The sequence below is a fragment of the Peromyscus eremicus genome, chromosome 1 (assembly GCF_949786415.1).
Source record: "Peromyscus eremicus chromosome 1, PerEre_H2_v1, whole genome shotgun sequence".
NCBI classification, from domain to species: domain Eukaryota; kingdom Metazoa; phylum Chordata; class Mammalia; order Rodentia; family Cricetidae; genus Peromyscus; species Peromyscus eremicus.
Genome location: NC_081416.1, coordinates 1868172 through 1879873, shown reverse-complemented (window position 1 = coordinate 1879873; position 11702 = coordinate 1868172). Strand labels below are relative to the sequence as shown.

At 46.6% G+C, this 11702-nt stretch overlaps 1 protein-coding gene across 1 annotated transcript in view; it reads right to left on the bottom strand.

Annotated features, from left to right (window-relative positions):
* Positions 1–385: 385 nt before the first annotated feature.
* LOC131898085 (uncharacterized) overlaps positions 386–11702 on the bottom strand; it is a 48137-nt gene continuing 36820 nt past the window's right edge. Inside the window, exons 3-4 of the mRNA XM_059249161.1 lie at positions 2010–2106; positions 386–407 (exon numbers count right to left, since the gene is read on the bottom strand). Of these exons, the coding sequence (XP_059105144.1) occupies positions 2102–2106 (5 nt within the window). The 3' untranslated portion in view covers positions 386–407; positions 2010–2101. The remainder of the gene's footprint in view (positions 408–2009; positions 2107–11702) is intronic.

Sequence of the window (11702 nt, the reverse complement as noted above, 5' to 3'; positions counted from 1 at the left end):
TGGATGGATGGGAGGGCTGCCAAGCTCATCTCAGCCCCTTCTCACACTGTCTTTAAAAGAAAAAGTATTACATTTAGTGTGTGTGTGTGCATGGGAGTGTGTGCAAGTGTGTGCGTGTGTGTACGGGAGTGTGTGCAAGTGTGTGCGTGTGAGGAGGGAAACAGAAGGCCACTCAGATGAGTACCCTATGGAATGCACTATACAAGAACCGTTTACAAGTGCTCAGATATGGCATGGGGACTCCTAAGGTGTTAGGAGTGTCTAGAGCTGGTAACTCATTATGGGCCTTGAGGGACAAGCGGGGAGAGAATTACCTGAATCTGGAAGGAAACTGTTATGAGGAGAGGTGATCTTGAGAGAAGCTGCGACCTTCAGTAGGAGTGGTGAGTGCAGTCAATCTGAGACAACTGGAGAAACGAGACAGAGGAAGAACAACCCATTCTCACCCTTCTGCCCTGTGCCATCTGCCCTGGCCTCCACTGGCCAGATTAGCCAGGAACCTGTATGTGGTCCACAGGGAGAAGGAGTCTTTAATATGGTATTCAGGAAGAGGAAGGAGCCTCTAGTGTGGTCTACAAGGAGAGGATGGAGCCTACAATGTGGTGTACAGAGGGCAGTTTCACAGGATAGAGAGCCAATTAGAAGGGTCAAGACTGGATGGGGCTGGTAGGATAGGCCACTGGGTAAAGGTGTCTGCTGCCATTACTGAAGACCTGAGTTTGATCCCTGTGTTCCACGTGGTAGAACTGGCTCTTGCAAGTTGTCCTTAGATTTCCATGTGCCTGATATAGTATGTGCACACACACACAAGCATGTACACACACATTGTATAATTTTCTTTTAAAGACTGGGTCAGGAGAGCTTTGAGAAGCTTGGTGGCATCTGAGCTGAACTTCCATCCATCCTGTCTAGTTTCCTTATTCCTTTTTCTTGACACTGTAGCTGCTTGGGGGTGGGGCTAAATGGAAGGACTGTAGGCTGTGCTCTACAGGTGGAGCATGGGGCCCTAAGCCCCTTTCTCTTCTCTTCCCTCTCTCTCCTTTGATTCCATCAGCTGAGCAGTTTTTGTCTGCCACTAGCTCTGACATAATACGCTGCCTCGTCATAGGCTTCCAAAACAATGGGGTCGACATAGACTAGAAACTACAAAGCTGTGAGCCAGAATAAACCTTTTTTCATTATAAGCTGATTATATTAGTTATTTTGCTACAATAATGACAGGCTGACTAGCACAATCATTGTGTGTTGTAATCATTATTATACAATGCTTAGGAATTTCATCTGCCAACTCAGCTGGAAAGATTTTGGGGACAGAGATTGTATTTATGATGAGATTCCCTCCATGGTTCTGGGTCCCTCCTTCGCAAAACATGTTGCTTTTGTGTGTGTATGTGTATCTGTACATGTACCACTGAGGTAATGTTACAAGATCTCAGTGATTTTTATGTGATGGATGTTTTTTCTCCTGTTCACATTACCAGCTATCTTGATCCATTTTCTCTTGCTATAGTGAATACCCAAGACTGATAATAAAGGGATGATTTTGATTGTGCATGGTTCTGGAAGCCAGACATCCAGAAACAGAGACCCAGCATCAGCCTGGATCCTGGGGAGGTAGAGGGACAGAGGAGATCATATGGCAGAAAGGGAGAAAGCAAGGCAGTGGAGTGCACTTTTAGAACCAGCTAGTTAACTAGCCCCCCTCAGTACGGTCAACCTGCCCCTGACTGGCAGAGTGGCACAGGCCCTTCTGAAGGACTTGATTGCCTCCCACAATCTCTACAATGGCCACCAAATTTCACATGTGGCTTTGTGGCTGGTTGATTGCAAAGACTTAAAAAGATATCCTGAGTGAACACTAACTCTCAGGATGTCTAGGGACTTTGCACAGTGAGAACAGAGGGATGAGCTGGCCTGCCAATTAGATGGACATGCATGACCTCTGTGGGGCAGCAACCACGGCAAGAACCGCACATGGCAATAATTTGGGAGACTAGCAGGCTCCTTACCTGAGCAAGAGTGTGGAGCAGTTTAGCTCTAGGATCTCCTTGGGGTCGTTTTATGGCCTCCCTGTTGGCTCTCTCAGTGATTCAAATTCTGATCAACCTGCCAGGAGAGAGTGAAAGCAGTCAGTAGCCTGGCTGTGAATGCTGTGTCTGCTAGGACAGAGAGTGTGGAACCCAGAAGGAAGAAAGCATGAGGCAGCTGTATTTCCTTACCCAGGACAGTCACCGTCAGCATCCTGCCATCTTCCTCACCCCTTCAGCCTGCAGCTCTCTCTTCATTGATTTTTAAGTTAACGTGCCAATCATTCACTCATTTTTATTTATCAAACACATATATCTTGAGCTCTGCATTGTGACATCGGGATTGAATACATGGACCACATGCTATACAATGCCCTAGATTGTTGTTAAAATTCGGCAGGCAGAAATAACAGGAAAACTTCCAAACACTTAGACATCACAGAGCACACCACTGAGTCATTCATGGGGCCAAAAAAGGAGTTTCAAAAGAAACGAAAACTGCACAGAATTCTGGGCACAGCGACCGCAGTGCCAAAGGGAGTGCTCACAGCACGGAAGGCTGAGATTAGAAAGGAGGAACACTTTAAGCCGGTGATCAGGGTTTCTCCCCATAGGAAACCAAAAAACAGTGGGCAAAAGCACCCCAGAAGGAAGCAGAATAAAGGAAACCAAAACAGGAGCAGAGATCAGGAAAACAGAAAACAGGAAAACCAATGAAACAGAAAGATGGTTCTTAAAAAAAAAAAAAAAAAAGATACGTCTCTAGCAAGACTGACGCAAAGTGAAAGAAAACACAGGGGCTGGACATACGCCTCAGGGTTTGAGAGTGCTCACCCCTCTTCCAGAGGGCCAGTGTTCAATTCCCAGCATACATGTCAGATAGCTGACAACCATCTGTAACTCCAGGTCCTGGGGACCCGTGCCTGTTCAGGCCTCACTGAGTACTCGTGTATGGGGCTCTTTTTTCTTCAAGTTCATGGCCGGCTTGGGGCATGTAACAATTGTATTACATAATTACACACCCTAGTCAAAGCAGATCGGGGATCTTAGGAATGCCTCTCAAACAACAATACTGGTTCCAAGGCAACTTCAAGTGCTGCAGAACAGGGTGGAGTTCTCAGAACAAAGATACAACCTTTCTCACCTTTCTGCTGAAATGGAAGCTGACAGAAAAATTTCAAGGTCTACTCTGAACCCCCAGGTCATTATTTAAATATTTAATACAACAGCAGAAAGATCACTTAAAAAATCATCTGTATGTGTAGTGTCTGTCTGTGTGTGTGTGTGTGTGCACACATGTGAGTGCATGTGTGCTCATTTGTGAATGAGTGTGGTCATGTGTGTAGTGGATAGCTATCTTTTTTTATCCTTTTCCACCTTATTTTATAGTGTTTAATTCTTTGAGAGTGTCATACAATGTAATGTGATCATATCTATCCCCTCCCCTCCACCTTATTTTTTAAGACAAGGTCTCCCACTGAACCAGGAGCTCATCGATTGTCAAAACTTTCCGGCTAGTCTCCACCCTTTTATGCTAGGGTGATAGATGTGCACAAACATGCAGGGCTTTTTAACATGGATGCTGAGGATCTGAACTCAGGTCCCCATGCTTGCATAGCAACAAGTTACTGATTGAGCCATCTCCCAGGCCCAGAAAATTCACTTCTTATTACAGCGAGCGATTGACCTCTCAATGGTGGTTTTATTCTCATATATTCAGCCCCAGGGCCCCTGGGTCATTTTCCCAATGGCCATGCTCACTTCCAGACTTGAAAACTTTCATGTCCTTCTATATACTTCTTTCACTGGTGGTAGCAAAATACAGAAGCATGTTGGGCCAATGTCAGGAGCACACAAACATTCTCAAAAAGCAAAGCAAATGCAAGCATAACGGCTTCTGCCACCTGTAACCCAAGGCCTAGATGGATACCCCCACCCAAAATCAAACCATATGATATCATCTTTTTTGTTTTGTTTTGTTTTGTTTTTTGTTGTTGTTTTTGTTTTTCGAGACAGGGTTTCTCTGTGTAGTTTTTGGTGCCTGTCCTGGATCTCACTCTGTAGACCAGGCTGGCTTCAAACTCACAGAGATCCACCTGGCTCTGCCTCCCGAGTGCTGGGATTAAAGGCGTGCATCACTGCCGCCCGGCCCCATACTATATAATCTCACAGAAAAACAGTCAGTGGCATATCCCTCATTGTGCAATGGCACCAATAGACTAGTGGATTGAAAGCTCCTTTGCCTACGTGTGTGTGTGTGTGTGTGTGTGTGTGTGTGTGTGTGTGTGCCATTGACACCTGTTGGTTATCTCAATGTCCTTCATGACATTCTCCCCAAAGTCTCAAGCTTTCTATGACAGTCACTGTTTTTCTTTTTCCTTTTATATAAGTGTGTGTGTGTGTGTGTGTGTGTGTGTGTGTGTGTGTGTGTGTGTGATGTGCCTGCAGGGTTCCGAAGAGGTCACTGAATCCCCTGGAGTAACAAGTGATTGTGAGTTACTTGATATGGGTGCTAGGAACTGAACTCTGGTCCTCTGGAAGAGTAGTTAGTACTCTTAACCCCGGAGCAATCTCTCCAGTCCCTCACTTGAAGTTGATTACATCTAGAAAGAGAATTGTACCTGTTCCTTAAATAAATGGATGGATGGATAGATGATGGTAGACAGATAGATAGATGATAGAAGATGATAGATGACAGATGATAGCTAGATAGATGTTAGATAGAAGATAGATGATAGAATATAGATAGATTGATAGATGGCAGATGATAGATGACATGATAGCTATACAGAAGATAGATAGATGATAGATGATAGATAGACAGACAGACAGACAGATAGATGACTCTGAGGCTGACTTCCATCCCCAGTCTTGTTCCTGTTCTTGGGTCTCCTTCTCCCAACTTGGACAATAGCTTGGTACAAAAGCAGCAGTTTATCTCCAAATCTGAGAAAACCATTGCTCGCTCTATTGTGTGACCTGCACTTATTCTGTGGTGAAGACAGGCTGACAGGCCAGGCATTAACCTCAAGGAGCTGTTTATCAAGCCCTGCTAGAGACTTCAGGCTCCTCCCAGCCTCGCATTGTTACAGATGACATTAAGGAAAACAAACAATAGCACAATCTCTCTCCTTTTTAAAACAATGGCCCTGGATCTAAAGAGGCAGAGACTTGAAATCTAGAATAAACTCTCAGATCAGGGACTGGAGGGTCATGCAGGATGGGAAGCGAGGACTTCCTACGCACAGAGGCATTCATGAGTTTCTCAGGAGGGACTGTATGGAATGGGAGACCTGGGGTTCTAGAAGCACATAGTCCTTCAACCACTGGGATCTGGAGGGGAGGGGGGAAGAAGGTACCAAGCCTCCCGGTGTGCAGGGAAAGGAGGGGAAGAGAAGCACAGGGAAAGGGAGGGAAGAGGAAGGAAGTGACACAGGCATGGATGTCATGGGCCAAGGCAACCCATCCCCAGGAGATCTGAAATTTTGACACTGACACAACTTGACACTGAAACAGAATACCTCCAGCACACATGCCAGAGCCTGTCACATAGAACGTGCTCAGTAAATAGCAGAGACCCCCCCCCACACACACACACAGCTCCTCCATGAGATGGAGACACTTTTCCCAATGGAGCAAAAGCTGGGGGATAGGTGACTAGGACAAAGGGCGTTATCGGCTCCTCCAGTTCCTGAGCTGCTTCCCTGTTGCACTGCAGCCCCCAGTAGCCAGGTCTCTGGGGTGCCAGCAGATGGGACCTTCCCAGCTGTCACATCTGCAGAGCATCAACAAAGGGCTGGGTATTACACATAAGTGTGGACACAACGTCCACATTTCACATAGACACACATCCACATCCCACTCACACAGACACATTCACACCCTCTATAGGCACACCTATCCACACTTACATTCACACAGACACACTCACACCCCCATACTCAATACACAAAAGAAACATACCTTCACACACACAGACACACGTTCACACCTCTACACCTACATTCATACTCCCACACTCACTGCCCCCCCCCACAGTGAGTCACATCATTTTCCCCTCACATAATAAACCTTTCAACATTAGCAGTCTTCAATTTGGGGCCCATTTTATTTACATCATCACTTGAGTGAATGAAGTGACTCACGAGAGTATCTCTGGGTCTCCACTTTCCTGTTGTCTTGGCATCATGGTCCTCCGCCCCCAAAAGCACCTCTGAAGCAAAAGCCAGTGGGCGGAAAGCTCATGTTCTCCCCTACATTCTTATGTAGAATGCTGCATGCCTGTGCCACCTCAGTGAGGAAACAGCCAGGGGCAGCAGCCTGAAGGCAGGAAGACAGTCCTTGAAAAAACAGAATTGGCTGGCACATTGATTTTGAATTTTCACCCTCTAAAAACGCAAGGAAATATACGTGTGTTGTTTAAGCCACTCAGCCATCAGTCAGAGTAGTCACAGAGGTGGTCTCTAAAGCTGGCCCAAGAGGCCCTGACATCTGACTTTCTTCCTCTCTCTGCTCACCCCTCTGGCTCCTCTCTAACTCCCTCCCTCCAGCCACCCTATATCCCACATACACTCCCAACCCAGGGCCTTTGCACCCACTTCCTCTGCCAATCACACTCTTTCCGTGTATGTACATGTGTGTGAGTGTGCATGTGTGGTGTGAACAATTTGGCCAGAGATTAACCTTGGGTGTTCTTTTTTGGGAACTGCTCACCTTTTTTTTTTTTTTTTTGAGATAGGGTCTCTCATTGGGACCTGAGGTACATTGATTCAGCTAGGCTGACTGGCCATGGAACCCCAGATATCTGCCTGCCTCTGCCTTCCCTGCCCTGGAATTCTAAGCATGAACTACCCTGCCTGGCTTTTTAAAAATATAAGCTCGGTGTTCTGGGGAATCAAACCCAGGTCCCCACGCTTACACAGCGAGTTGGGTAGCTTTATGTTAACTCGACAAAGGCTAGAGTCATTTAAGAGGAGAAAACCTCAAATGAGAAAATGCCTCTTTAAGATCGGGCTGTAGGCAAGCCTGTAAGGCATTTTCCTAATTAGTGATTAATGGAGGAGGGCTCACCCCATTGTGTGTGGTGCCATCTCTGGGCTTGTGGTCCTGGCTTCTATAAGAAAGCAGGCTGAGCCATCAAGAGCCATGATGAGCACACCAGTAAGCAACACCCCCCACGGCCTCTGCATCGGCTTCTGCCTCCAGGTTCCTGACAAGTTTGAGTTCGTGCCTCAGCTTCCCTCAGTGGACTGTGATTCAGGATATGTTACCCAAACAAACCCTTTGCTCCCTAACTTGCTTTTGGTCATGGTGTTTCATCGCAATAGTAACCTGACTAGACACACAGCAAGCACTTCGCTGACTGAGCTATCTCCCTGCCACTTATACACTCTTACTTCCAAAGCAATGCTTCTCGCTTTCTTCAAGTCTTTGGCCGGAAGTCACCTTCTCCGTGAAGCTGACTCTGAAAACTAAGTTGCAACTCGCTTTGTGTGTCACCCGCTCCCCTGCCATGCATTACATTTTGTTTATATTTTCACTCCCTGCCATTTCACACAACCACGATGCAGGGGAACAGGATATGTGTCTGTTTTGTTCAGTGACAAATCCCAAGTGCCCAGGACTATGACGCATGCGCGTTTTCTTTTCAATAAATATTTTTTGACTGAGTACCTGGCCTCATCCCTTGTGAATTAGCTTGACTGCCAGGAGACCACGTCATACCAGGACTTCCCAGAAGAGGGCAGCCGAGGAACGCCAGAGACCGCTGAGCGGCGGCGCTTTGATCTCAAGATTCTTGGAAACCTGAGATAACAGCGCTGGGGAGGAGTGAACTCCCGCCCCACTTACTTCTAAGGCAGGCTTTTCCCCTTAACAAAAGGGTTTGGTGTAGGAGGCCGCTGGGGAGCCGATAAGTCCCCTATCCATGGCACAGGAGGTTGTTTACCAAAATTCAGGTGTAAAAAATTGAAAGAGCGTTGAATAGAAACAAGGTCAGCCTTTCTCCCACGGTGGGAGGAGGGTGGAGAAGGCCTGCGGAGAGGATCTGCGTCACTCCTCCAAAGGACAGAAAATGTCGTTTGCCCTCTACTATCTAGGGAAAGAACTTAGCCCCTAACCCACCCCAGCTGCAAAGCCTCTAGTCTTATTCTTGACACCCCAGCAGATCCACACCCCACACCCACCCCGGGCCAGTCAACCCTCTTCACGGGCGATTCTGTTACCCATTCAATCAGGGAATTGAGTTGCAGTGGTAACAAGAACTTCAAAAGCCAAGTTCAAGGTGAAGCTGCCTCAGATCAAATCACCATTTGAGTGTGTCAGGTTGGAAGTTGGGGTGGGGCTTCAAGATGGGCACTGCCAGAGCACCTGAGTCTGTTGACCCAGAACTGGCCAACCAGCTGGTCAGACTATTACTGTTTGGATGACCACACGAACCAGCGTTTATTGAGCGCTTCTTGTATGCCAGACACATGCAAGATATGTCAGTGGCATTTTCCCACGAATTCTCAGAGCAACCAACTCTTAAAGTCTGGGCTCTTTGTTCTCATTTACAGGTGACATGAGAGAGGTTATCCCTCACCAAAAGACCCAGTTAGCCCTGAGGTCACTCTCAATCATGTGGAAGGAGGCATCTCCATGGATCCCTCAGAACTGAAATAGCATGTAATCTAGCTTGGTCTCCGACAGGTGGAGAAACTGAGGCCTAGGGAGTGGACAGAAACTTCCCAAGTTCACACAGAGAAATTAATCCCTGCAGCTTGCCTGATCATGTGTGCAAGGATAGCTACTATAGCTTCACATCCCTGGCTAGTGTCAGATCCACTCAAAGGCTTTTATTTTTCCTTCCTTGATTCCATATTCTGGGTATGATGGTAGGTATTTGTAACCCCAACACTCACAGGCAGGGGCCTCTGAATTCAAGGTCATCCTCTGCTACATTACATGAGACCCTGCCTACAAAACCAAACCAAAGCTTGATTCCCAGTCTGCATCTGTTACTGGAGCAACTCTTCCTACACCATGTCACAAGGGCAACAATTTGTGTCTTGGAGTTTTATTGACTTGTGGGCTGCCTCTGTGGGCACTGCTGGCCCTTGTGATGAGACTTCTGCCTTCTCCCATTGTTAGTTGTGTCTGTGTTCAGACAGCATTGTTCACATAAAGACACAGCCAGGCTATAGAGCGAGGCCCTGTCTCTAGATAAATAAATTAATAAACAAACACTTGGGGCAGGTGATCAAAGCATTTGATGTGAACCATTATTGGTTTTTATAAGTTATCTCATGTAACATCTTCAAACTCACATGCTGGTGTCTGGTGAATAGCTAGGTCTCCAGGTCACTTACAGTTTGATTTCACACAGTGTCTTCAGAGTCTGGTGCAGTCTACCCTGACTGACCTCAGTTTTCTCAAATGCTCTATAGCCTCGAGTGGCCATTGTTCACTGTCCAGGTGGACAGTCTTGTTCTTGGCTTTTCCTTGCTCTCAGCGGGTCACCAACAACCTTTGATAATCTTTCTTTCAAGTACTCCACACTCTCTGTAAATATTCCTATGCCATCTGCCCTGCAGTGATTTTTCACAAGCACAGTGATCTGAGATGGGATGAGGTGTTGATGGAAGAGTTGCTGGAACCATATTTTCCCTAGAGGACCCTGGAGCCAGGATCCTGGCCATCTGAGACAATGATGCTGTTTCTGCATCAGACAACTCCATGGCTGGAGTGAACGTGCCCTCTGTGGCTATAGGTACTACTTGATCATTATTAGGGAGGCAGATCGTAATTGTGAATGAGCTGTTTTGGAAACATATAGAGGCTCAAGCCTGGCTTTACCTACCTGGATGGAACAAGAAGTGGGACCTTGAGTTCTCCCAGCAGCAGCCATCCCTGAGGCTCCGGAGGGGGCACAGAGCTGAAGCAAAGTGTCACCAGTGAGATGAGGGAGGGGCCCTATATGCCCGGGATGAGATACATAGGCAGTCTGGCACAGATTCAGGGCTTGTAAGCATCGTAGTGCGTCTGAGGACATCAGAGACTCATCTGTTATCTCTTTGTCCCTAGCTTCTTGAAGGTCCTTCCCTTGTTCAGAATCCCACTGTCAGGCCACCTGGGTTTGTGTTCTGGCTCTGTTGTGAAGCATGTGGATCTGGACAGCATCTCTCTTTGTCTCAGTGTCTTCATCTGTGAATGGGGACATGATTCCTTAGGTTTTTCTGCACATTGAATGAAAGCATGAGGCTTGGCATCGTGCCAGGCACCATGGTTATACTTCACTGGGAAGAACTGGTTCTCCAGCACCCTGCCTGTCCAGAAAAGAGGCACTTTGTTATTCCTCTCTCTCTCTCTCTCTCTCTCTCTCTCTCTCTCTCTCTCTCTCTCTCTCTCTCTCTCTCTTTTGTTGTTGTTTTGAGACAGGGTTTCTCTGTATAGCCCTGGCTATCCTGGAACTCACTCTATAGACCAGGCTGGCCTCAATCTCAGAGATCCACCCGCCTCTGCCTCCTCAGTGGGCCACTAGCCACCACTGCCCTGCTTGTTATTTCTCTGAATTAACTCATTTTATATGTTAAAATCAGAGCAAAGCATGAGTGTAGGTCTGTGCTTAGGGAGAACAATCTCTGAGGTGTATGGTAAGTAAAAAACCAAGTTCAAGGTAGTCTGGAATAAACACCAATGTGCAGCACCTGCACTTAGAAGGTACAGGTAAGAGGCACTAAGAAGGAAACCTGGGGACAGGGAAGATGTCCAGGTGACAAGGAGGGTGTCTTCTGTGAGTCAGCCCCTCTTAGTAGTGACATTTTACTGGAAGAGTATTTCTGCCTTTTTTATTTTTTTAATTTTGAGCACACATTACCTTTTCAATTAAAAACAAAAATAAAAACAAACAAAAAATTCAAATATCCAACTTTGCCCCAACCAGTGATAATTTGTCTTTTGGGAAAAAGTCCGAATTTTGAAGGGGTAACATAAAAATATGGTGCTATTGCATTGCTGGGTAGTGGAAGGCCAGGGCTCCCACTGTGAAAAGGATTTGCTCCTTAGCTCAGTGTTCCTGTGTCAACATTTAGGCACCTGTCAGAATATAACTCAAGCAGACGGGGGGGGGGGCATACATTAGGTGATGCATGATATCCTGTGAAGAAAATGTCACACACACACATACGCGCTCACACACACACACATACACGCGCGCATACACACACACACACACACCACCACCACCACCACCACCCCCCCAATAAAACAAAGGGATTCACACTTATATATCCAATAATCAGAATACTTCTAATGCCCACATCAATAACCAAAGGGTGTCAACACACACACACACACACACACACACACACACACACACACTGCCCAATAATGCAAAGTCTTCATACATACACTCAATAATCAGAGCATTTCATTATACCCACAGCACTAACCAAAGAGCTTCACACACACACACACACACACACACACACACACACACACACACACACCATATGAAGGGCTTCTTCTAGATACCCAATTATCAGCACTTTATACTCCCATACCAACAACCAATCATAACACTCCCAACAGCCACAGCATTTCATAAATATACATGCATACTTTCCCAACACAAGTGATTCCACAGCCCCCACAAACCAACTGTTTCATTCATGCACCCCAAACACCAAGAGCTCT